This window comes from Mustela lutreola, chromosome 7 (assembly GCF_030435805.1).
Source record: "Mustela lutreola isolate mMusLut2 chromosome 7, mMusLut2.pri, whole genome shotgun sequence".
In the NCBI taxonomy this organism is placed as follows: domain Eukaryota; kingdom Metazoa; phylum Chordata; class Mammalia; order Carnivora; family Mustelidae; genus Mustela; species Mustela lutreola.
In genome coordinates, this window is record NC_081296.1 from 93,418,447 (window position 1) to 93,446,023 (window position 27,577).

General features: G+C 36.4%; 1 protein-coding gene across 2 annotated transcripts in view; it reads left to right on the plus strand.

Moving 5' to 3' along the window:
* The window catches only part of TTC6 (tetratricopeptide repeat domain 6), a 222,465-nt gene that overhangs the window by 74,009 nt on the left and 120,879 nt on the right, over window positions 1-27,577 (plus strand). For both annotated transcript variants that reach the window (XM_059181956.1, XM_059181957.1), the window contains 3 exons: window positions 6,599-6,691; window positions 11,590-11,796; window positions 23,867-24,000. In XM_059181956.1, coding sequence (XP_059037939.1) covers window positions 6,599-6,691; window positions 11,590-11,796; window positions 23,867-24,000 — 434 coding nt within the window. The remainder of the gene's footprint in view (window positions 1-6,598; window positions 6,692-11,589; window positions 11,797-23,866; window positions 24,001-27,577) is intronic.

The window sequence follows — 27,577 nt, forward strand, 5'->3', positions numbered from 1 at the left end:
AGATTTTGTTGGGGGACACCTGAGAGGCTCCATTGTTATGTGTCTGCCTTCAGCTCGGGTCATGATCCCAGGGTCCTGGGATCGAGGCCTGCATCGGGCTTCCTTTCAGTGGGGAGCCAGCTTCTCCCTCTCATTTCCCCTGCTTGTGTTCTCTCTCTTGGTGTCTCTCTGTCAAATAAATAAAATCTTAAAAAAAAATTTTTTTTATTTGTGGTGCCTGGGTGGCTCAATCATTTCAGTGGCTGCCTTTAGTTTAGGTCATGATCCTAGGGTCCTGGGATCAAGCCTCACATTGGGCTCCCTGATCAGCAGAGAGCCTGCTTTTCCCTCTCCCTCTGCCTACTGCTCTGCCTACTTGTGCTCTCTCTCTCTCTAAAATAAATAAAAAATAAATAAATAAATAAATAAATAAAATCTTTAAAGAAAAAGGTTTTATTTATTTATTTGAGAGAGAGCATGAGCCTGGCGGGGAGGGGCAGAAGGAGAGGGAGAGGCAGACTCCTTGCTGATTAGGGAGGCCACTGTGGGGCTCAATCCCAGGACTGTGGGATCATGACCTGAGCCAAAGGCAGAGACTTAACTGACTGAGCCTCCCAGGTACCCCTAAACTGGACATTTAAAATTATGTAATGTGATAATTGGGAAAATAGATCCTTCTTTTCCCCCAGGGTTTGTTATTATTGCTGTTTTCTGTTGTTCTTATTTTTATTGTTGTCATTTAAAGAATTAGTGGCTTTCTTGAACTAATTTTGTAAAGTCTCTTCTTTATTGCGTGTGGCTGCTGAAGTCTCTGCTTGATTAGCTTAATAGTCAGGTAATAATTGAATATAGATTTTCTTGAATGCCTGGAACGAGTGTCTCTCAGATTTTGCTAAGGGATTCCTTTGTGTGTTGGGACATACCCTAGTACTCATGCAGACAATTTACAATACTGCATTAGTCCTAACTTCCAGCTTGCCTGGAACCTCAGTGTTGTCAGAGGTGAAAACTTAAAGCTTCTAGTCTCCTCTGAGAATGTGTACAGCCCGTGGTATTCATATCAGTGTAGAATAGGCACTTGACAATTGGCTTTTTTTGATTGTAATGTAAGTACCTGATGTTAAGTTTTTGATTGCTAAGGAATCCATTTCAAAGACATCCATCTTGAATAAACACATTGCCAACCACATAACTAAATAAAGAAGGATACCCTTCTCATGAAGTTCCTTTTTTTTTTTTTTTGGAAAGTTCTGGTTACCTAGTTAATCATTTGATTGCTGCTTGGGTTTTCCTTCCTTTGCTTTAATTGCCACACTTACATTTTAAATTCACTGATAAGGAGTGAACCTGCTAAACCCTGGGCATCCCACCCTCAATTCCAATGAAGTCAGAACCAGGTCCATATACTTACTCTTTATCCCTCTCTCTATCCTTACAAACTCGCTGTGGGGTCATGGGCATGCCATGTACCCTTTAGAACTCATGAATAGTAAACCTTATTGTTTCAAAGTTCCCTGATAGTTGTTGCTGAGGTACATTTTATATTCATAATAAGAACTATAGGACTGGTCCAGCTGTAATATTTGCTGTGGCTTGGGAAATTCTGTGGGGACCTACCACAAATAGTGTGGGCCCAGGTGGTTCCCCACAGGCATTTCCAGTTGATAACATCACTATTGATAGGTTGAGACTGACTCTAAACAACCAATACACATTCACATAGCTGAAAGTTACTAAAATACTTATTTTATTGTTATCTTTATTTTTCGAGGTTACTGGTTAGCTGGGCAGCAGATTATGGGAAGAGGGCAAGTTCTGAGGCATACAAATAAAGGAAGGAAGTATGACCCATAGAAAAGAAAAAAAACTATTCTTGAAAAAGCCTAGGCATTGGACTTTAACTAGACAAATACTTTAAGTTTTCATCTATTTTTATCTTTATATTTACTTTATTGGGTGGTTTGGAGATGCTGTTTTGGGTATTCTGATGCCATTTTGACCTGGCTTTTCCTGCTTAGCATAATGTTCCTGAGATTTGCATTTTGTATATTAGTACCTCATTTTTATTTTAAGAATGCAATCTTAACTGGTTATTGTCAGTATGAAATTTTATTTGTTGAATTGTTAGATATGCTTTGGCCTGCTAGTTTTTTTTCAGTTAACTTTCTTTTTTTCACCAATTATATGGTTACATAATCTATTAATAGTAATATTTTGGTTTTCTCCCTTGTGTTATTTATACATGTATTCTTTCTTTTCATGTTGCATTGGGTCTCATCTGCCTAATGTTTTATTATGAAATATATTTGGTGCAGGAATCTGCAAAAACCTCTTGTGGGGTTTTTTTTCTGTTTCTATTTACTCTTTACTCAGATATGGGTGTTGAATTTTATTGAAATTATCCTTAGCAGTTACTGAGTTGATAACATGAATTTCTGTGGTAATCTGTTAATGTTAGAAACTAGTAATGAATTATGGGAAAAATTTCCTTGGTCAAGTTTTATTGTTTCTAAATATGCTCATTAATTTCCTTTGCAAATATTTTAATTGGGATTTTTGTGTTTATGTTCACAAGTGAGGTAAACTATAGGTTTATTAAGCTATTTTTAGCCTATCTTTGATATTGGTACATTACCTATATGAAATGTGTTGAGAAATTTTTTTATTATGAAATATTGTGTTCATTGCTCAGATTTTTCAAAATTTAATATTTTTGTCATATTCACTTCAGATTGGGTAGAGATACCCTTTGTACTTCTTTCCAATCAATCTCTCCCTCCTCAGATGTGAACAATATCCTGAATTTCGTGTTCATTATTGTCAGGTTTTTATACTTGAATGGTATATTTATAAACCTAAAAGGTTGTAAAGATTTTTTTTTTTTTTGCAGGATTTCACATTTGCTATTTAGTTAGCGTATTTATTTTATTTATTTATTTTTAAAAGAATTATTTATTTATTTGAGTGGGGGCCAGGGAGAGCACAAGTGGAAGGGGCAGAGGGAGAGGAAGAGAGAATCTCAGACAGACTCCATGTGGAGTGTGGAGCTCAGTTGAGGGCCCAGTCCCAGCTGAGATCATGACCTGAGCCAAAACCAAGAGTCAGACACTTAAATGACTGCGCTGCCCAGGCACCCTTAGTTAGTATATTTATGAAGAGCTGAGTTTCAGGAGCCAGTTAGTCTTGGTTTGAAATTCCTAACTATAATAATGAAATTTTCTATTTCTCTTCAGTTTTGTTAGTTTTTAAAAAAATGTCCTTTGAAGCATTGACTTTAGTGCCTATTTTTATCTCTTCTGACAAACTTTACTCTTGTATTATTATGAAATGACTTTCTTTTGCTAATATTTCTTGTTTGAAGTGAAGTCTGCCTTTTTTTTTTTTTTAAAGATTTTATTAATTTGACAGAGAGAGATCACAAGTAGGCAGAGAGGCAAGCAGAGAGAGAGAGAGAGAGGAGGAAGCAGGCTCCCTGTCGAGCAGAAAGCCCAATGGGACTTGATCCCAGGACCCTGGGATCATGACCTGAGCTGAAGGCAGAGGCTTTACCCACTGGCTCACCCAGGCGCCCGGAAGTCTGCCTTTTCTGATATTAATATAGCTACTCCAGTTTTCTTATGATTAATGTTTGTATAACTCCCTTCATCCTTTTACTTTTAACCTATTTGTGTCTTTATACTTTAAGCAGGTTTCTTTCCTATGGCAATCATATTGCAGGATCTTGTCTTTTTCTGCAGTGACAGTCTTTGTCTTTTAACTGGAGTGCCATTTACATGTAATTATTGATAAGGTTGAATTTATATTTACTATCTTGGTATTTGGTTTCTATTTGTCACATTTGTTTATGTTTTTTTCCCTTCTTTACCTGCCTTCTTTTAATTATATTTTCTAGCATTTTATTCTGTTTTGGACTAATAGCTTATTTATCTCTTTATTGTTTTAGTAGGAGTTATGGAGTTTACATTGTGCTTATTTAACTTATATCCCTATAAATAATATGCCATTTCACATATGATATAAGATCTTTTACAGAAGTATATTTCCTTTCCTTTCTACCATCATTGTGTCATTATTAATGCATACATCATATCTATGTATAAAACAAAACATTATTAATTTTATTTAAACCATCCATTATATTTTAAAAAAATCTTTAAAAAGAGAAAATGTCTTTTTTATTTATGCACATTTTAAATCATTCTATTACTTATTTCCATTGTGTGCATTCAAGTTTTGATCTGATACCATTTTGCTTCTTCTCAAAGAATTTCCTTTAATATTTCTTGTAGGTTTGATGACAATGAACTTTTACACATTTTGTTTGCTGAAAAAGTAGTTTACTGTCAGTTTTGAAAAATATTTTTGCTGGATATAGAATTTTATGTGGATGGTATTTTTTTTCATTATGGGTACTCTAAATACATTTCTTCCTTGTCTTCTGGACTACATAATTATGATAGGAAGCCTGCAATGTTAGTTTGTGGTAATTAGCTGTTGGTAATTATTAGTTTCTTTGTAGTTAATGTTTCTCTGGATGCTTATAAGATTTTTTTCCTTTATTATTAGGTTTTATTAATTTTGATTATAATGTGGTTGGCATCATGTTCTTTATGTTTCTGCTTGGTATTCATGAAAATTTTTGCATCAATGGGTTTATAGTTGTCATCAAATTTGGAAAATTTTGGCCATTTTTTGTACAGATATTTTCTGCTCCCTTCCTACTACCCTTTCTGGGACTCTAATTAAATATTATGTTAGGCTGAGTATTAATTTTCTTTCAGTTTTTATTTCTCTCTGTGATTCATTTTGTGTTGTTTCTATTGCTGTGTCTTCAAGTTGACAAATATTTTCCTCTATAATTTTACTCTGTTATTAAAGCCACTCAGTGAAATATTTATTTCAGATAATGTTTTATCTAGATATTCCATTTGATTCTGTTTTTATATCTTACATTTGTTTCTTATTACATTTACATCTTTGAACATTTTAATATTTAAATTAGAAAATTTAAGATCCTTATCTGCTAATTCCAACATATCTATCATATCTAGGTCTTTTTCTAGTGATTTTTCTCCTGGTTGTGTACTACATAATTATGCTTCTCCATGTGAGTAGTAAAATTTGATTGAGTGCTGAACATTGTGAATTTTACATTGTGGAATATAAGACTTTGTTGTCTTCCTCTAAAAGTGTTGGAGTTTGTTCAAATAGTCTGTTAAACTACCTGAAGATCAATCAGCTTGATATTTTCAAGTATTATTTTAAAAATGTTGTTAAAGTCCTAAGAAGCATTTGCTCTAGAGCTAATTTAGAACTACTATTAATGTCTGCCTCTTCTGAGGTTTTTAATGAATGTACCATGTATTCAGCATGTCTGGTGGGAGAACTGATGATTCCTAGTCTTGTGTGAGCTTTGGGAATTGTAGTTAGAGCTCTTTGGTAATTGTTCTCCCGGCCCCAGGGAGGGTTAGTTTATCTTTGTCTGCCCTCATGGGTTTCACTACTGTAGTAACAGATTGGTATTCAGTCAATAACCCGAATACTTGATTCAGATTCCTGGAGCTATTTTTCTATGTTGTTCCTTCCTTTCCATACTATGCCTTAACAAATTCTACCCTCTTTGTCTTCCCCTTACTCCAATTTCTCTTTCTTCAACTTAGTGAGATACCTGGATTCTGTGTTGTTTTCCTCTATTTTGTGTTGTGGTCTGGAAATTGTGAAAGGCAGAAATATGGATTGATTTGCTTCTTAACCTATTTTGGTTTCCATTGTCTTAGTCAGTATAGTTGTGCACTGCTTATTGCCCAGTCCTAAAAGAGTTGCTCTTATATTTTGTCCAATTTTATAGTTATTTGTGATAGAAAGGCTGAAGTAGAAGCCAATGGCCTAAGTTGTATCTTTTTGATGAAGCAAAGAAAACGTAATGTTTTAAAGCACAGTGAATGTTTTTTTATTGCTATTGATGTCATTAAAGTCTAGAGGAGAAATGGGCTGTCAAAAGTCATGTAATTGAATTGAATCCCCATTTTAAAGATGATAGAACTGAGGTGAGGAGGAGCATAGTAACTTGCCTGTAGATACCTGGTCTGTGACTTTGCAGTTTGGGCAGGAGCTGGGTTTCTTTATTTCTCTTTGTTGTTAGATGTTGTAGTGTGCTATCTTCTTACCACTTCAGCTGAATGAGAGTTTATCATAGCAATTAGCATTAGTAATGATAAAAATGATGTTAACAGTTATACTCATTAAAATTTAAAGTATACTCATATTCCTTCTTGCTTTGAGTTAGATTAAATTTTAGTTTTTAATATATCTTCCTTGTACAGCCATTGAATAGCAGTGTTTTACAAAATCTGTACCTATACCTAATTGTCTGATTAAATCTGATGTTATATCTATTGATATCAATAACTTAAAAAGCCATGAAATTGGAATAATAGATAAAATATTTTCATTGTAGCTTTTGTTTTATGTTTCCTATTTACTGCATAATATTTAGCTTAAATTTCTTTTTATATATTCTTCTCTGATTAAATTACTGCAATTTTACTGCATTGAATAATATACCTCTATGATGTTAAAAACTAGCATTATTTTTATTGTTTTTTTTTCCTTCTTCAAGGATATATCTTTAATGGGGAAAGTGTACTGGCACAAGCCATCTCAAGAGCAAGCAGAGCAAGGATTACAGATAAATCTTGAGGAACCTCAAATGGTAAAGTTTTTAATAAAAAATCCTCTTTGCTTATACTGAAGTAGTGGTTTGTCTCTTGTTGCTTGAATGCTTGCTTAGACAGTTAAAAAAAAACAAACAAACAACCTCCCTTCACTCATTTTAGAGGTGTGTTTAACCGTATGAACATCTAATCCAATATCACATTGGAAGTCTTGGCTATTTTGGCTCACCGTTGCTGCCTATCATAGACCTTCTGAGCTAAGGCCTAAAACTCTTTCCAGAAGGGAAATATTTTAACAATTCCTCTGGCCTAGGCATTTATATTCAGAAAGTTGTTGAGGGTTAATTAAAGGTTGTTAGCTTCTAAGAAGCATCATCATATATTTTATTTAGCTAGAAAAAAATTTTTATAGCATTGATGAGGGAAAGGTTTGGTAGAGAAATAATGGATTGTTGGTGACAGAAATTTGTTTCAGAAGTAAAAATTCCTTTTCTTCTATCACTGGCAAAATATTTATAGGATTCAAAGCAATTTGGAATACATTCCCTATGGATAGGACATGTCTCCCTGTGTATAGAAATCTACAGTTACATAAAAACAAACCATTGCACCATGATCATTTCCTTTATAAAGGATTTGTAAAATATTGTTACATAGCAAGCTCCTTTAGTTCCTGAAAATGAGTCCACATACATAAAAGATTCATATTACATTTCATTTTTATCATAATATGTTATCATTAGAAAATATATGGAATCTTTCCACAAATGTCATGGATCTTATAATGTTAGAGTTTCTACAACTGATTGAACTACCAGGGTCTGAAATGCTTCTGGATTGAGACCATGCCTTTTTCTGCTTTGTATTCTTATCTCTTATCCCAGGACCCTACATGTGTAAGGCTAATATGTAGATATATCAATTCTGAAACCTTCCCACATATGCTTTGAACTTAAAACTGATATTTAGGGTAGCTTTCTCTAGGGAACACCATTTATAGGTAGATATCGAAACCACTGATATATAAGCTTCCAGTGGGTATTATAAACTGAAAATACAAGATTAGTCAGGTGTGGAAAAATAGAAATTCTTCATTAATACCATTTGACTTAAAACCATTTGCTGCATTCATGTAAAGTATAACAAAAGATACCATTTTTCAGGAAAATATGCAAAGGGCCCAATATCAGGTACTTGACTTAGACATCATTTTGACTCTTTAAAATAAAGATTTAAACAAAAATATTGATTTCTTTGTAATTCTGTGGGAATCATTCTCTCAGTTTTGACATTTACAAGCAATCACTGGACTTTTTTTGGCCACTGGCTTTTTTTTTTTTTTCATGAGATTTATTTATTTATTTTAGAGAGAGAAGGAGAAAGAGAGCGCATGTGTGCACGCATGGAGGGATGGGCAGAGGGAGGCAGAGGGTGTCTTAAGCAGACTCCAAACAGAGCATGGAGCCTGAGGTGGGACTTGATCTCATGACCCTGACATCATGACCTGAGCAGAGACCAAGAATCTGATGCTTAACTGACTGAATCACCCTGGCACTCCTGGCCACTGACTTTTTAAGTTAGAAAATACCTTTTAACTTGATACCTGGTCATGGTAAAAAGGCTCCTCTGTGATATCTTTCATTTCAGACACTCTGCCAGAGAGCAGAACTCTATCTGTCCATCCTACCTGTCCCTTAGGCTTCTAGAAGTTTACTGGGCTGATATTTATCTGGGGAACATTGGCTAACATGCTGTCATCTGGTTGTGCCTGCATCCTACCCTCAGAGCATGGTGGTCTCACTTGTGAACATCTCAGTGCCACAGGTCAGAGATCTCTTAGTTCTTTGATGCAACTTATTTTCTTTAAGTACCTACCATTTCAAGTACAATAGTTTTTGAATCATCATGGAGAATAATTTCCTCACATACTTATTTAAAAAAAATCAAAGAGTTTATTTATTCATCCCTTTTCTTTCAACATGGTAGGCTTTGTTTTAGACATGGTTAATATAAAGATAGAAAAGACAGTTCTTGACTTTGAGGAACTCATTTTATGGAGTAGACCAATATATAAAGAGACAAAGTACAATACTGCTTAATGAATATTCTAAATAAAGACTACATAGCAGAGGAAAAAATTGATATAATTTTCTTTCATTTATTCATTTACTTGTTCACAAATAATTGGAGATGGTATAAATGCACTAAGTTTTTGAGATATAGAGATAGGTAAGATATGATTTTTTTGTTTTCTTAGATTTTAAGTTTTAAAGTACTTAAACTTTCTGGTCTCAGGATGACTTTAAACTCTTTTTTTTTTACAGTTTAAATATTCTTTTTAAAAAATTTTAAATTTAATTAATTAACATATAATGAATTATTTGTTCTATAGGTACAGCTCTGATACATCAGTCTTTATAATATCCAGTGCTTATTACATCACATGCTCTCCTTAATGTCCATCACCCAGTTGCTGGAGGATGCCTTTAAACTCTTGAAAAATATTTTAAGGATCCAAAGAAGTTTTTGTTTATATGGATTGTATCAATCAATGTTTACCATAATAGAAATTAAAACTGAGAAAAGTATAAAATATTTATCCATTCATTTAAAATAATAATAAGCCAATTACATATGAACATCGAACATACCATTTTAGAAAAAAAATCTCAAAAAATTTTAGCAGGAGCATTTTTTTGCATATCTGTATAATACCTAGTTTAATAGAGAGCTAGAGTCTCATATCTGTTTCTACATTCAATCTGTTTTGTATATTTTTTGGTTGAAATATAGTAGGTAAGCCTAGTCTCATACAGATTAAAAAAGGAATAATATTTTTAACAACTTCTTAACAAAATTATGGCCATTATTCTTTATTAATATACCAAAACTCTACAAGTGGTAGTGTCTTAAAGATGAGTTGCAATGAGGCATCTGAAACAAGATAAAGTAACGTATTGTATATCCTTACATTAACATCCATTGGTCTACCTTGTTCTTTGAATGGCTCTTCAACCCCTGCATGCTTTTGTAAACTCACATGTTAATCATATGAAAAGTATTGGTTCACTGTTTTACCCACTACTGCTTTTCCATCATGAGTGCAAGCATCAACACAGTGAAAAAGGCAAGTAAGACTTGGTATTATTATGAAAATAGCTTTGAAATTGCAGATCCCCTGAAAGGGTCTCAAAGATTGTCAGGAGTCTGTGGACCACACTTTGAGTGCTTGTCTATTGGGAGTAGGAGAAAGAGGGTAAGAGAGTGAAGATTGGATTCAGGTTGTCTAGGTTCAAACAGAACACTGCTACTTACTCTCACTGTGACCTTGGGTAGATTTCTTAACGTTTGAAAGTCTCATTTTCTTCATCCATAAAATGGGGTTACAAACAGTTCTTGCTTCGTGGAGTTGTGGTGAAGATTAAGCTTAAATGAAATAATGCTCATGTATGTTGATGATTATGATTATGATAATGATTACTTAGACAACTACAATGCAGGCTGAAACAGAAGGAGGGCACAGGATACAGACACAATCTGTAAAGGTTTGGTAGCAAAGGGAAGGCTCGGCAGAGTCCTGAAGAGGGTCAGTTGCAGCTACAGGATTGTCACTGCCCTCTCCTCAAGCTTCTCTTTCTTTATTTTCTGTTTTGACGGGTGGTACCTTCATCTGTTCAGTCTCCCAAACCAGAATCGGGAGTATGTGTTGAAGCCAGGAGAAGAGAAATTGAAAAGAAAGGGAGTGATTCACATGCCAAAGCTATGGAGGATGGAATGAATGAGTTTATCATAGAAAGCACAAGGCCCATAACACACATCACCTGAGCATATCTGTTCTGCCATTTTATGAAAAATACTTTATTAAGCCCCCTTTTTACAATGAGGAGAATGAGGCTAAAAAGAATTAAGTAACGACCAAAATCACTCATCTATTAATTGAAAGATCCAGGATTTGAATAATGTCCCATCTAGTTATAAAACTTTTACTCTTTTCATTGCACCATCCAATAAATAGTTTTATAGAAATATGAACTCCAGATTAAAGTTTCATTTTACAAACAAATTTCTTGGTTTAGCCATCCTTTTTGTATAATAAAGATAAATAGTATTTGATGCTGTATGACATCTTTATCCTTTATTTTACTTATTAGCAAATGAAAATGTATTGAACAACAAAGTGATGCAATTTCATTTTCAAGTCATTCTCTAGAATTCAGACTTCTGTATAAATCAGACTGGTTTTATCCATCTGTTAATTTGAGGCAATGAAGCTTTAATTGCCAGTATTCCATAATCCCAAATAGTTTTGGTTTAAAATTGGGTAATATCAAAATATGGTTATAAAGATGCTTTACCTAAGACTTGGTGAAATACAGATTAAATCAATGAGATATTTTTAAGGAACACAAAATAGTTTTAAGAGTAATATTTTGTGAGGGCTTTTCACTAGGGCTTACAATGGAGTGGGGATGTGTGGTAGTCTTCTCGAGGCCTCTGGGCCTCTGGGTCAGCTCTTCTTTGAGTACCTGAAGTCAGGCTTCTGGAAGAGCATCTAGTTAGCAGAAATCCCATTTCTCAGGACCAATGAGCCTCAGAGGTGAGATGTTTCAGTGGGCCTTGATTTTGCATGATTTTGCGGTGAAGTCAGGGTCAGATTGGTGTCTCATGGTTTCCTTAGAGTTGGTGCATAGTTACTGTGGGGTAGCTATATTTTTCTGAGACAAGAACCAGAGAAAATAATTTGCTAGGCTTTATATTGTTCTTAAGTCAATTTGAATTTCTCTTTTTAAATCTTCAGAAGAAATTTACCACCTTTGGTTAATTTTAATCATGCATTTTTATTATCATTTTGTGGTTAGAAAAAAGCACTGTGTGACTTAAAACTTTGGGAGGACCAATAAGAAGAACATTCTTGTACATTTATGTTTTCCCACAGAATATGCTTGAAGAACTTCCTAAAGCTATCTCAAGTATTTTCCAGCTTGAGCAAGAAGATATGTTAGAGTGGGGAGTCTCAGAAGCAGGAAGCACAGTATGTAAATCTCAGGAAACTCTGGAAGTTCGGCCAGCAGATGAATCGTCTTCGTTGAAAGACGAACAGCCCACAGGTGATTCCAAAGCAGCCAAACGGGCATCTTCAAAGGTAAAACACTATTTGTGTTTGAAAAAGTTATGATTTGTGTGGATGTGCAAGTGTGAAGAAATGGATCAGGCAAGGGCCATGGTGTGGAGGTGGATTCGCCCTGAAAAAGGGCCTTCTACTTGTAAATTGCTCATTTGGGAAAAGGGGATATCTGTATATTAAGGGCTTTTTGTCTCAACCCTAATCACAATTCTGGGGAGAGAAGACATTTTTTTTTTAAAGATTTTTAAGTTATTTATGACAGAGGGAGATAGCAAGAGACAGAACACTGCTGAACAGGGAGCCCAATATGGGGCCTCAATCCCAGGACTCCCAGGATGCTGGGATCATGACCTGAGTGGAAGGCACACTCTTAATAACTGAGCCACCCAGGAAGAAGATACATTTTTAAGGAGGGAAGAAAACTCAGGGCTTTCAGAAACTGACCCAAAATCCTCCCATTACCATCTTGAGGGAGTCAGAAACTGGAACCAAGGGAACAGAACTGGGTGAATTTTGTATGTTTTATAACTTTGCCCTGTTTGGGTTTATCCTAACCCTAAGTCTTTTCCTGTTGTGAGAATGTTTCTCAGATTTATTTTATCTATGTATAATTTAAATAACTTTTTACCATATCTGTATATTACTTTACTACTATTCACTTGGTACTTTTCTTTAATTTGAGTTACTTTTTGACTTTCATGAATTTATTTAAAATGGGTACATTTTATTAGGATACGGGGTGCCTGGGTGGCTCAGTGGGTTAAAGCCTCTGCCTTCAGCTCGGGTCATGATCCCAGGGTCCTGGGATCAAGCCCCGCATCGGGCTCTCTGCTCGCAGGGAGTCTGGTTTCTCCTCTCTCTCTCCCTGCCTCTCTGCCTATTTGTGATCTCTGTCAAATAAATAAATAAAATCTTTAAAAAAAAAGCCACTTTTCCCTGAACCACAAAATATTATCTTATTATCACCATGGATCCTCTCTCTAGCTGATTCAAATGGGAAGGTAAACAACCTTCCCTCTCCTTTTGGGTACCCTCTCCTATTAAAAACAGTATTCCTGCTATTTTTTCACCCACGTCAACTGGCCATTCTTTAACTTGGATCCAAAATTCCCAACTCTGAAACCTTGGGTTTATCTGTGACCTCCCCTCCCCTTGCCTTTAGCCCACAATGAGTCTCCAAGATCTAGATTACTCCTAACATTGTTGTTTGTAAGGTTTTCTTTCTCTTTTCTAGTTGCGTTCATCCACTTTGTTAAGTGTTTTGCATATATTATCCTACTTCTAAAAATAGATTTCTTAACAAGACTGTATTTGAATAAACTGTCATAAAGAATATAAAGAACTGGGGGGAGGAGTCAAGATGGTGGAGAAGTAGCAGGCTGAGACTACATCAGGTAGCAGGAGATCGCCTAGATAGCTTATCAAACCATTGCAAACACCTACAAATCCAGCAGGAGATCAAAGAGAAGAGGAACAGCAATTCTAGAAATAGAAAATTGACCACTTTCTGAAAGGTAGGACCGGTGGAGAAGTGAATCCAAAGCAACCGGAAGATAGACCGCAGGGGGGAGGGGCCAGTTCCCTGCAAACAGCGGAACAATGGAGCACAAAATAAGGACTTTTAAAAGTCTGCTCCACTGAGGGACATAGCTCCAGAGGCTAAACCAGGGTGAAGCCCATGTGGGGCCAGTGTGGCCCTAGGTCCCGCACCAAGGATCGGGGGTGTCTGAGTGTCGCAGAGCTTGCAGGTATTAGACCGGGGAAGCTGGCTACAGAGACAGAGCTGAGGAGTGAGCTCTCAGCTCGGGGTTACCTTGAACTGGTTGCAGGTTGGGTGAGCTTGGAGCGCAGGCAGAGGCCAGGGAGATGGGAGTGATTGGGCTCTTTTCTCTGAGGGTGCACTGAGGAGTGGAGCCCCGAGCTCTTGGCTCCTCTGGGCTGGAGACTGGGAGGCTGCCATTTTCATTCCCATCCTCTGGAACTCTACGGAAAGCATTCAGGGGACAAAAGCTCCTGAAAGCGAACCTGAGCAGATTACTTAGCCCGGTCCTTGATAAGGGCAGTGCAATTCTGCCTGCGGCAAAGACACTTGAGAATCACTGCAACAGGCCCCTCCCCCAGAAGATCAACAAGAAATCCAGCCAAGACAAAGTTCACCTACCAAGGAGAGCAGCAGAATTCCAGTGGAGGAGAAAGCAAAGCATGGAACACATGCCTTTCTTCCTATGATTCTTTAGTCTTGCAGTTAGTTTAATTTTTTTTTTGATTTTTTTTCTTCTGCCAAATTTTTTTTTAACTTTTACCTTTTTCTTTTTTAATGTTTTTTAACTAGTTTATCTATCTATCTATCTATATATAGCTATATATTTTTCGTTTTTATATTTTTTCTTTATTTTCTTTTAAAAATAATTTATTTTATTTTATTTTTTTCTGAATGTCTTTTTATCCCCTTTTCTAATATATATATAATATCTAATATATCTAATATATATATTTTTTCTTTTTTATATTTTTTCTTTATTTTCTTTTTTTAAAAATAATTTATTTTATTTTATTGTATTTTTTTATGAACGTCTTTTTATCCCCTTGTCCCCTCCAACGATTTGGGGTCTCTTCTGATTTGGTTAAAACGATTTTCCTGAGTCTTTGCCACCCTTTCAGTATTTTATTTGCTTCTTCATATACTCTTATCTGGACAAAATGACAAGGTGGAAAAGCTCACCACAAAAAAAGAACAAGAGGCAGTACCAAAGGCTAGGGACCTAATCCATACAGACATTGGTAATATGTCAGATCTAGAGTTCAGAATGACAATTCTCAAGGTTCTAGCCAGGCTTGAAAAAGGCATGGAAGATACTAGAGAAACCCTCTCTGGAGAGATAAAGGCCCTTTCTAGAGACATAAAAAAACTAAAATCTAACCAAGTTGAAATAAAAAAAGCTATTAATGAGGTGGAATAAAAAATGGACGGTCACTGCTAGGATAAATGAAGCAGAAGAAAGAAATAGCGATATAGAAGACCAAATGACAGAAAATAAAGAAGCTGAGCAAAAGAGGGTCAAATAGCTACTGGACCACAAGGGGAGAATTCGAGAAATAAGTGACACCATAAGACGAAACAACAGTAGAATAATTGGGATTCCAGAAGAAGAAGAAAGAGAGAGGGGAGCAGAAAGTATATTGGAGAGAATTATTGTAGAGAATTTCCCAAATATGGCAAAGGGAACAAGCATCAAAATCCAGAAGGTGCATAGAACCCCCCTCAAAATCAACAAGAATAGGTCCACACCCCGTCACCTGATAGTAAAATTCACAAGTCTTAGCAACAAAGAGAAAATCCTGAAAGCAGCCCAGGAAACGAAGTCTGTAACATACAATGGTAAAAATATTAGATTGGCAGCTGACTTATCCACAGAGACCTGGCAGGCCAGAAAGAGCTGGCATGATATTTTCAGAGCACTAAACGAGAATAACATGCAACCAAGAACACTATATCCATCTAGGCTATCATTGAAAATAGAAGGAGAGAGAAAAAGCTTCCAGGACAAACAAAAACTGAAAGAATTTGCAAACACCAAACCAGCTCTACAGGAAATATTGAAAGGGGTCCTCTAAGCAAAGAGAGAGTCTAAAAGTAGTAGATCAGAAAGGAACAGAGACAATACAGTAACAGTCACCTTACAGGCAATACAATGGCACTAAATTCATATCTCTCAATAGTTACCCTGAATGTTAAAGGGCTCAATGCCCCAATCAAGAGACACAGGGTATCAGAATGGATAAAAAACCAAAACCCATCAATATGCTGCCTACAAGAAACTCATTTTAGACCCAAAGACACCTCCAGATTTAAAGTGAGGGGGTGGAAAACAACACATCATGCTAATGGACATTAGAAGAAAGCTGGGGTGGCAATCCTTATATCAGATCAATTGGATTTTAAGCCAAAGACTATAATAAGAGATGAGGAAGGACTCTATATCATACTCAAAGGGTCTGTCCAACAAGAAGATCTAACAGTTTTAAATATCTATGCCCCCAATGTGGGAGCAGCCAGCTATATAAACCAATTATTAACAAAATCAAAGAAACACATCGACAATAATACAATACAATACAATACAATAATATAATAATAGTACACAAAAATACAATAATAATACAATAATACAATAATAGTAACACTCCCCTCACTGAAATGGACAGATCATCCAAACAAAGATCAACAAGGAAATAAAGGACACACTGGACCAGACGGACATCACAGATATATTCAGAACATTTCATCCCAAAGCAACAGAATACACATTCTTCTCTAATGCACATGGAACATTCTCCAGAATAGATCACATCCTGGGTCATAAATCAGGTCTCAACTGGTATCGAAAGATTGGGATCATTCCCTGCATATTTTCAGACCACAATGCTCTGAAGCTAGAACTCAATCTCAAGAAGAAATTTGGAAAGAACACAAATATATGGAGACTAAACAGCATCTTTCTAAAGAATTAATGGGTCAACCAGGAAATTAAAGAAGAACTGAAAAAATTCGTGGAAACAAATGATAATGAAAACACAAGGGTTCAAAATCTGTGGGACACAGCAAAGGAAGTCCTGAGTCAAAAATATATAGTGGTACAAACCTTTCTCAAGAAACCAGAAAGGTCTCAAATGCACAACCTAACCCAACACCTAAAGGAGCTGGAGAAAGAACAAGAAAGAAAGCCTAAACCTAGCAGGAGAAGAGAAATCATAAAGATCAGAGCAGAAATCAATGAAATAGCAACAAACAAACAAACAAACAAAAAAAACAATAGAACAAATCAACAAAACTAGGAGCTGGTTCTTTGAAAGAATTCATAAGATTGATAAACCCCTGGCCCGACTTATCAAAAAGAAAAGAGAAAGGACCCAAATAAATAAAATCATGAATGAAAGAGGAGAGATCACAACCAACACCAAAGAAATACAAACAATTATAAGAACATACTATGAGCAACTCTACGCCAACAAATTTGACAATCTGGAAGAAATGGATGCATTCCTAGAGACATATAAACTACTACAACTGAGCCAGGAAGAAATAGAAAACCCGAACAGACCCATAACCAGTAAGGAGATTGAAACAGTCATTAAAAATCTCCAAACAAACAAAAGTCCAGGGCCAGACGGCTTCCCAGGGGAATTCTACCAAACATTTAAAGAAGAACTAATTCCTATTCTCCTGAAACTGTTCCAAAAAATAGAAATGGAAGGAACACCTCCAAACTCATTTTATGAGGCCAGCATCACTTTGATCCCAAAACCAGACAAGGATCCCATCACAAAAGAGAATTACAGACCAATATCCTTGGTGAACACAGATGTGAAAATTCTCACCAATATACTAGCCAATAGGATTCAACAGTACATTAAGGGGATTATTCACCATGACCAAGTGGGATTTATTCCAGGGCTGCAAGTTTGGTCCAACATCCACAAAACAATCAGTGTGATACAATATATTAATAAAAGAAAGAACAAGAACCATATGATACTCTCAATAGATGCTGAAAAAGCATTTGACAAAGTACAACATCCCTTCTTGATCAAAACTCTTCAAAGTGTAGGGATAGAGGGCACATACATCAATATTATCCAAGCCATCTATGAAAAACCCACTGCAAATATCATTCTCAATGGAGAAAAACTGAAAGCTTTTCCGCTAAGGTCAGGAACACGGCAGGGATGTCCGTTATCATCACTGCTATTCAACACAGTACTAGAAGTCCTAGCCTCAGCAATCAGACAACAAAAAGAAATTAAAGGCATCCAAATCGGCAAAGAAGAAGTCAAACTATCACTATTTGCAGATGATATGATACTATATGTGGAAAACCCAAAAGGCTCCACTCCAAAACTGCTAGAACTTGTACAGGAATTCAGTAAAGTGTCAGGATATAAAGTGAATGCACAGAAATCAGTTGCATTTCTCTACACCAACAAGACAGAAGAAAGAGAAATTAAGGACTCAATCCCATCTATAATTGCACCCAAAGCCATAAGATGCCTAGGAATAAACCTAACCAAAGAGGCAAAGAATCTATACTCAGAAAACTATAAAGTGCTCATGAAAGAGATTGAGGAAGACACAAAGAAATGGAAAAATGTTCCATGCTCCTTAATGGGAAGAACAAATATTGTGAAAATGTCTATGCTACCTAAAGCTATTTACACATTTAATGCAATCCCTATCAAAATCCCACCCATTTTTTTTTCAAAGAAATGGAACAAATAATCCTAAAATTTATATGGAACCAGAAAAGACCTTGAATAGCCGAAGGAATATTGAAAAAGAAAGCCAAAGTTGTTAGCATCACAATTCTGGACTTCAAGCTCTATTACAAAACTGTCATCATCAAGACAGCATGTAGTGGCACAAAAACAGACACACAGATCAATGGAACAGAATAGAGAGCCCAGAAATAGACCCTCAACTCTATGGTCAACTAATCTTTGACAAAGCAGGAAAGAATGTCCAGTGGAAAAAAGACAGCCTCTTCAATAAGTGGTGTTGGGAAAATTGGATGGCCACATGCACAAAAATGAAATTGGACCATTTCCTTACACCACACATGAAAATAGACTCAAAATGGATGAAGGACCTCAATGTGAGAAAGGAATCCATTGAAATCCTTGTGGAGAACACAGGCAGCAACCTCTTTGACCTCAGCTGCAGCAACTTCTTCCTACATACATCGCTAAAGGCAAGGGAAGCAAGGGCAAAAACGAACTATTGGGATTTCATCAAGATCTAAAGCTTTTGTGCAGCAAAGGAAACAGTTAATAAAACCAAAAGACAACTGACAGAATGGGAGAAGATATTTGCAAATGACGTATCAGATAAAGGGCTAGTGTCCAAAATCTATAAAGAGCTTAGCAAACACAACACCCAAAGAACAAATAATCCAATCAAGAAATGGGTAGAAGACGTGAACAGACATTTTTGCAAAAAAGACATCCAGATAGGCAACAGACACATGAAAAAGTGCTCCACATCACTCGGCATCAGGGAAATACAAATCAAAACCACAATGAGATACCAGCTCACACCAGTCAGTATGGTTAAAATTAACAAGTCAGGAAATGACAGATGCTGGTAAGGATGCAGAGAAAGGGAACCCTCCAACACTGTTGGTGGGAATGGAAGCTGGTGCAACCACTCTGGAAAGCAGCATGGAGGTTCCTCGAAAAGTTGAAAATAGAACTACCCTATGAACCAGCAATTGCGCTACTGGATATTTACCCTAAAGATATAAATGTAGTGATCCGAAGGGGCATGTGCACCCGAATGTTTATAGCAGCAATGTCCACAATAGCCAAATTATGGAAAGAACCTAGATGTCTATCAACAGATGAATGGATAAAGAAGAGGTGGTATATATATACAATGGAATTGTATATACTATGTATATACTATGCAGCCATCAAAAGTAATGAAATCTTGCCATTTGCGACGACATGGATGGAACTAGAGGGTATCATGCTTAGTGAAATAAGTCAATCTGAGAAAGACAACTATCATATGATCTCCCTGATATGAGGAAGTGGACATGCAATTTGGGAGGTTTGGGGGTAGGAGAAGAATAAATGAAACAAGATGGGATCAGGAGGGAGACAAACCATAAGTGACTCTTAATCTCACAAAACAAACTGAGGGTTGCTGGGGGGAGGGGGGTCAGAAAAGAGGGGTGGGGTTATGGACATTGGGGAGGGAATGTGCTATGGTGAGTGCTGTGAAGTGTGTAAACCTGGCGATTCACAGACCTGTACCCTTGGGGATAAAAATACATTATATGTTTATAAAATTTTTTTTAAATAAAAAAAAGTTTAAAAAAAAGAACATAAAGAACTTGTCCAAGTACAAATATCTAGTTAGGTTTTAAAAGCAAGACTTGAACTGAGATGGTCTAATTCTGGACCCTTTACTCTTTACCTCTTTGCAACAGTGCTCTTTCATAACAATAATTAACAGATGTCTGGCTAAGTTCAAATGGAAATTCTCCATTACAATAATGACTCAGGATAGAGTGGTCCTCATGATACTAGAAGGAATGGTTGGACAAGAAAGACTTGGGAGAATGGATTAAGAGAGCTCTAAACCAGAACCAGAAATGTTTCAAGAGGGCAAGAAGAGAAAACCATCAAAGACTTGATGGTTTATTTTTTTGGCATAGTGTGAGACATGTTAGTAATGCCATAGAAAGGCAGTAGTCCTGTGACTTGTCCCACCAAGTATCTTGTATTTATTTGCGTTGACATGTCGAGATCAGTTATAAACCATGAACTTTACTTTGGATATCTGAAGGCATAAAATTAGTCTCTAGCATCTCTGGTACAAGAATGAGGAATAATATACTCCAGCAAGCCAACCCGACTGGGGGGACAAGCAAATGGAACTAGCACAGAGGTGTGTTAAAGGAGTAGTGCAGGACTTCCACTGCTCAGATATATGCCAGAAGGTCTCATTCAGCAGAAAAGCAGATAATTTGATTAGTTTTTATGACCATTTCTATTCTAAGAAGCTCATTAGTATAATAAAAATTGTTAGGACTCTCTCCTTAGTCATGAGCAACATGACTTAGATAAATTAAATAAAAAAGAGAAATGAGGTAATGGTGTCCGTGAAGAAATGACTGACACTAGGGCCTGCAAGAGGATTGTTGAACATTTTAGGAGGGAAACGGGTAAAAGTCCGTAAAAATATAGATATTACATGTCTTGGGATTCTAAATGGAAGGAAGTTTAAGAGATGCAGGATGCCCTAAATCTCCTCAGATTCTCACAAAAATAGGATGCCTGGGTTGCTCAGTTGGTTAAGCAACTGCCTTTGGCTCAGGTCATGATCTTGGAGTCCCAGGATCATTGGGCTCCCTACTCAGTGGGAAATCTGCTTCTCCTTCTCCTTCTCCCTCTGCTTGCCTCTCCTCCTGCTCTCTCTTTCTCTCTCTCTGTCAAGTAAATAAACAAAATCTTAAAAAAAATTCTCACAAAAACAGTTATAAATGATCTACTGCATTCAGAGTTTTAAAGATACATAAAGATGAAAGAAGAAATAGACATTTACAGATAAACATGAAAGTTTCAAGTGGCTATAATAATTATATCAAAATGCCTAAGATCCAGAATGGGTTGAGAACTGTGAATCATGCTAAGAATAAAAAATTATTTTTTTTTTCAAATTAGTTTAAGAGCAAAGAGAGAAAAAAGGAAGGATAACCCCATCACTATGGATGAATGGTGTGAAGACAACATATGACAAAGCTGCCTTAATTTAATTTTGAAAAAAGGTTGAGGTTTTAAGTAAACAGAAATATGACAAAGAGAAAAGGAAGCTGGTAAATTTGTACTTTGCTTCTCATAAACCTGACAAGGAGAATAATCTTTAGTTTAGAAAGAAGGGGAAAAGAAGTGATAAAAGAAACTTGAAGCCCAAGATTGGTAAAAGATTTTAAGAGTAACTTAAGTTCCTGAGCCTGTCAGCTCAGACAGATGGGTTGAAGCCTGTTGTGCCCCTGTCCGCAGCAGTTTTGAGGACAGGCTGTAGTGGGAGGGGAGCTCAAAGCCTGGGGTCCGGCAACTGCAAATCTGAGATTGATCTTTTTAAGGATAAGGGTTATGGTTTCTGTAATGTATGCATTGATCAGATAACAGAATTCTGGAATGATAAAATGACTCATTAAAAGAGCTGTGAGAACTTTAGAAGAACCCCTTATATACAGCTTATAAGAGGAAGCAGTCTCGCTTGGAGCCAGCATGGGTTTCTTAAGGACAAACCACAGAAGACCAACCTTATTTCTTTTTTAGACTTACTGGACTGAGTGTCAGAAAAGTATCAGGCATGGAGTTCAATGAAAGGCTATCATGGTGAAGAGCTTGGCCTACAAGAAAGCTCATTAAACATTAGTTATTGTTATTAGCTTTTGGATTTCAGCAATCCATTTATACAAGCCTCCCAATGATGGTTTCGTAGACTAGACTGCAATCAGGTGAACTGCTAGACAGATTTGTAATTAGTTCTGCAAATGATGCAAATGATGCACCAGTCCCTGGTGGACTGTGAGAGGGCTGTGTCCATTGTAGCATATTTCCTAATAATTTGAATGAGAATATGAGAATTGTATTGGTAGATAACATCCAAATGTCATTGATAAGGTTGGTTGTCAAACCTCAGATGAAACTTAATTGGAATAAATATGTCTATGGTTCTGCCCTTGGGTCCAGAAGCTAATTGCATAGATATGGGATGACATGACTCAGAGCAAATGTGAAAGACTTCAGAGTTTTATTTAGGCCATGATTTTGTTTTGTGAGGGGAAGACAAGTGTAATTATCATAGTTTGCACTGATTGATGAATACTATAAAAGACGATCATCTTTCTCCTGGCTGATCAGATCCCATCACACCTCACATGTCGTGTTCAGATCTGGGTTTACAATCCCAGGAGCAAAAAAGACAAAATGGAGACCATTTGGAAGAGAGCATTCAAGATGACAAAGCACAGTACTTCAGAAACACATCATATAGGGTAGAGTTGAAGGGACTGCATGGTTTATTTGGGGGAAAAGTAGGCCCAGGAGAGTCAGCTGTATTCAAATATTTGATTGCCAGTCAGATGGAAGAAGCTAGACTGTACCTGTATGATCCTGAGGTTTGAATTGAGACTGGTGGATGAAAGTTGTTAGGCTCTATAACAAACAAACAACTGGAGGACTTTCAGAGAGAAAGTGGCTGCCTTTGGATATATCGAAGTCCTCCATTCCTCACCATGTTCAAGCCAGGATGGATGACCATTTGGTGGAGAAACTGTAAGGGAAATTCAAACGTTAATGGGATGGTGAGATAGAATGGTCTGTACTCTGAGCTTTCCTTACTCATCATCACTTCTTCACCTAAGAAATCACAATAGTTCTCTCCTTTCTACTGCTGGGAGCCTAAACCCTCTACCTAATTTATAAAAACCTCCCTTTATCTGGCCTTCTTCAATTTTTCAACCATATCTCTGCATTTTCCAAGGAAAGCCTCCCTGCTTTCTTCCTTAAATCTAGTCTTAAAAAAAAAAAAAAAAAACCAAAAACCAAAAACCAAACCAAACCAAAACAAAAACCCAGAACATCCCACAGAGAAAATACATTTTGATGACCTCATACCATGAATTCTGCAAATTTTCTAGGAAATCTAGGAAAATGATACTCTTAATACCTGTAATGATTAAAAGACAATTATTTAAGAGACAGAAATGCGTTTGATTTTCCCCAAGCAGTAGAAATAGAATAACAGTACAACTGTAAGAAGTACAAATTGGTAAACTTTGCTCAAAACAGTTATATAAAGCATTAAAGTTCATTTTGGCTTCTGCTTGCAACCAGTCATGCCAAACTTTTAAGAGACTAAGGGAAAATTCTATTAAAAATACCATTGAAGGGAGCCTGGCTGGCTCAGTTGGTGGAGTGTGTGACTCTTGATCCAAAGGTTTTATGTTTGAGCCTCATGTTGGGTGTAGAGATTACTTAAAAAAAATCTTAGGAAAAAAAAAAAAGCAATCAAGAAGAGTAGGCCATGGAGGGGAAAATCTTGTATTTCTTCTAATAGTATTAAGGCAATAAATAAAATATGTTTTTAAAAGATTTTATTTATTTGAGAGAGAGAGAGTGTTTGTGGGGGTGGGGTAGAGGCGGCAGAGGGAGAGGGAGAAGCAGACGACCCACTGAGCAGAAAGCCAGATGTGTGACTCGATCCTAGGATCCTGAGATCATGACCTGAGCCTAAGGCAGAAACTTAACTGAATGAGCCATGCAGGCGCCCCAGGCAATAAATAAAATATTATAGAGAAATATGATACTAATATTTTTATTGCTATGAAGGTGTATATTTAAAAATTTAGAAAAGGATTTAGAGGAAAATATCGATTTACCTTTAGGATTTATCTTATGTTATAAAATACACATAGAAATTAGGAATTTAAATATAAGACCATTAAATATGAGAGAAAGATCTAATTCTCATGTTACAACTTTCCTTAATAGCCTCCTTTATATTTTCTTGAAGGTGAAGTCACCAGAATTTTTGCAAATTAGAGGAAAAGAAGTTAAGCGAACACAAAAAAGTAAATTAGGAATTCCAGAACAGAGACAAGGAAGGTGTTCAAAACCCTCGTGGGATCAAAAACTACCGAAAAAAAAGTAACTTCCTTAAGTTTACAAATTTTACTGCCTGAAGAGAAGTTATTTAATAGCATTGATACCTGAAAATGAATTTTTAAAGGAAAATTTAATGTTTTAGAAATTCATATATATGAGATCTAAGTTAAACTTTCCCACAGGAAGAACTGGTGTCAGATATTATGGTTGGGATATATGTGCTCTACTTCACACTTCTTTCCATAACTGTTTTGGCCAATGTACTTAGTTTAATGATTTAACAATGATATAATTGAATAAAAATAGCTCTTTGTGAGACTAAGGAAAATTAAATGTTAACCTGTTAGATCTGATATTTTTGGTCACAAAAATGACTAATTTGGATTAACTGCTAAGTATGTTGGTTTATTTCGTTATGATGAAATAAAATAAAATTCAACCCAACACAAAATATTCATAGGCCAATCAACTTAGTAATTTAGATGACCTTATTTTTCTCTACTTTCATGTTTTATCCTCCCTCCCCCAAGTTTTAATGGAGGGTCTTATTATGCTAGGGTACCACAATTTTGAATAATATGTGTAAATGCAATTTAGATTTATGGGTTTCTCTTTAGCCAATCACCTTGTTGAAACTGGTTTTCTCCTTATTTTACCACTAGGCTTTTATGAGTTGGTTTATTCTAGATTCTTCTTCATTTGACTCTTTATTGGGGCTTAAAGAAGCTTTAATTATTAGCTTTTGTTGTTGCTTAGGGCACTGAAAGGTGTGCTGGACATGGAAGACAACCTTTTTATGGCCAGCCTAGACTTTGTAAATGGATATTACTCACAATTTAGTAGCCGAGAATAGACTCATGGGAAAAGAATTCCAAAGTTTATGAAAGAGTCGAATTGGCATTTAAGTGACCCTGTACATGCCTTTGCTTATCTGCATTGCTTTAAGCTCATTTAGTTAGCAAGATTATGTATTAAAACAAATAGTGACAGCAGACAACAAGTATTTTACCTTCAATAAATAGTTACTGTCAGATTATCAATGAAGCAGAAACTTCGTGATTTTTTTTCCCTAAAAAACCTTGCATTTAGTGCATTAAGCAAAGTAGTATGGCCACACACAGAGTCAGAGTCTTTTCTTTTTTATGTCTTAGTGTTTCAAAGAATGACAAATAGTCCTGTTTAAGGAGAGTGTGCTATAAAAACATACAGCCTTTCTCGAGCATGCCAAAAATATTTGTAGATCTTTTTGATATATTTAGTACTGTGTTAATTCATTAAAATTGAAATGAGAAGTTTCCATTAGAGGGAATTAAGAATAAGATGGTGAGGAATGAAAAGCTGATAGTTAAGAAATTTGCATAATGAAAGACAATTTTAGAAAAATGTTTCTGAAAATCTTTTATTCACGACTCCTTTTTCTTTAAACACTTTTTTTTTTTTAACCTAACTTTTCTCACCAGTGACTAGCCCCCAAATTAAATCATTTTCTTGGAAATTCAGCCATTTCTTGGAAACATAATGTTAGTTAGCTCAATGACCTAGGGAGATTCACTTGCAAATCTGTTATTAGAATATAATGGGAGCATAGGAATTCAGATTGGTTGTAGCACTTTTTCAAGGAAAAGAAATTCGTAATGTAATCTCAAGTACATTCCACTAGCCAGGACCTGTTCTAGACAGAATGATGATGTAGATGAGCTTGACTTCAAGAGCTCACCTTTTTTTCTCCTCTTTTTTTTTCTTTTCCCCTGTCCCAAGTTCTCTCTTTGGATCCCTGGCTTCCTGGACACCCATTTTCTCTCCTCTAGTTAGGTTTCTTTGTCTCAGGCAAAGAAACCTACTCAAACATGTACAGATTTTATGCCCTGTTCTTGTTGAGTCCTATGGTGTTTTGGAAATGATATAAACTGCTCTCTATTAGTGATTCAGTAATGTTCATATTGTGCCTAGTGATGGGTTAAGTGCTGTCCAATACAAATTAATAACAATAGCAAAAAAAATAAAACAGGCATTTCTTGAAACTCCCACAGGCCAGGAACTGTTTATTATCATCAATTATACAAATACAGTAGTTAGGGATTTCTTTTAATAGTTAGAGATTTTATTTTCATCTTACGGAAGACCTTCAGAGAACCTAGTGACATAGCTTACAAGTGTTAGAACTAAGATTCTGATCCAGGCCCAGCCACCTCTAAAGTCTAAATTCTTTATAGTTTGCTCCTATTTAGACTACATGGAGCAGTAGGTAGACAGCTCAGCATTAATCCATTAGATAAAGGGTCAGAAGGAGTGGCACAAGAAGGCAATGTATGAAAAGAGGTATTTGTCAAAAAGAAAAAAGAACAGTAAATTTTGCAGAGAAGTTTGTCTTCAGGCATTGTTTGAACGATATTTAAACATGGACAAAACGATAGGCGCACTTGATTTGTAACTGAAGGAACTGACGGGTGTTTCTGTCCCCATGAATTGTCCTGGAGACAGATAATAATAGCTGATATTTGCCTTGTGAGTGAAACTATTTTAAATGCATTCAATCCTTTCTTTTCTTTGTATTGCGGTAGAGTTGACATGCAATGTTACATTAATTTCAGGTGTACAACCTAATGATTCAACAATTCTGTTATGCTAGGCTCCCCGCAAGTGTAGCTAACGCCTGGCACCATACGATGCTATCACAATACTACTGACTATATCCCCTCTCCTGTGCCCTTCATGCCCATGACTTATTCCTTCCTGAGTTGGAAACTTGTATCTACCACTCCTCTTCCCCACTTTGCCCATTCCTCCACTGCCTCCCCTCTGGCAAACACCAGTTTGTTCTCATCTCCTTTCTTTCTTCAAGTAGCTTTATCCAGGAGGTGCTAATGTTGTCATTTCCAATTTTCCCTGGGATAAATAAATGAATTGACTTGCTTATGAAACAGGATTTGAACAGAGTCAGCCCGACTCTGACCCCTGTGTTAGAAGTGCAGTCAGACTTTAAGAGCCTTGAAACTTAGAGAGAGGAAGGTAGATGAATGCAGCAAGAGACAGAAAACTGTGGTGCTGGGCAAAGGAGTATTTACAGACAGTGTGATAGAATTTTGCAGGAAGAATAGAAGAGAAGAAGAGACCAAGGCTGTGGTGCTCAGTCCAGCTCTCAGGCTGGAGTGATGAGGACCTGTACTGGAGTGTTTTGGAAGTGAGGGGGGAGAAGGAGCAGCTCCGAGCTGCAGAAAGCCCCAATTTTTCATAGGATGTGCAAGTGAAAGAAAGAGGAGTCAAAGATGGCTCAGTGTTTCATATCTTAGAGGCCAGGAATCTAGGTGAGATAGTGATACTGGAGATGAAATTCGGGAGGTCTCAGCACAAGAGTAAATAGAAACACTGACGCTTACTTTTCCAACATACAAAGGGGAGTTCAACTTTGGAAGTCATCCTCCGTTTGGAAGATGGAGAAAGAAAACAGTGACTAAATCAAATCATGATGAATTTGAGAGAGAGATGGAGAGCTGGGACAGCACAGGTTTAAAAAAGCTTGCACTTTCAGGAAGGTCATCGATATTGTCCGCTGTGTCTTTGAGGTCCTAGAGAACATGATCTAAAGTTCAGTTGATTTGGTTTGGTGAAAAGGGCATCA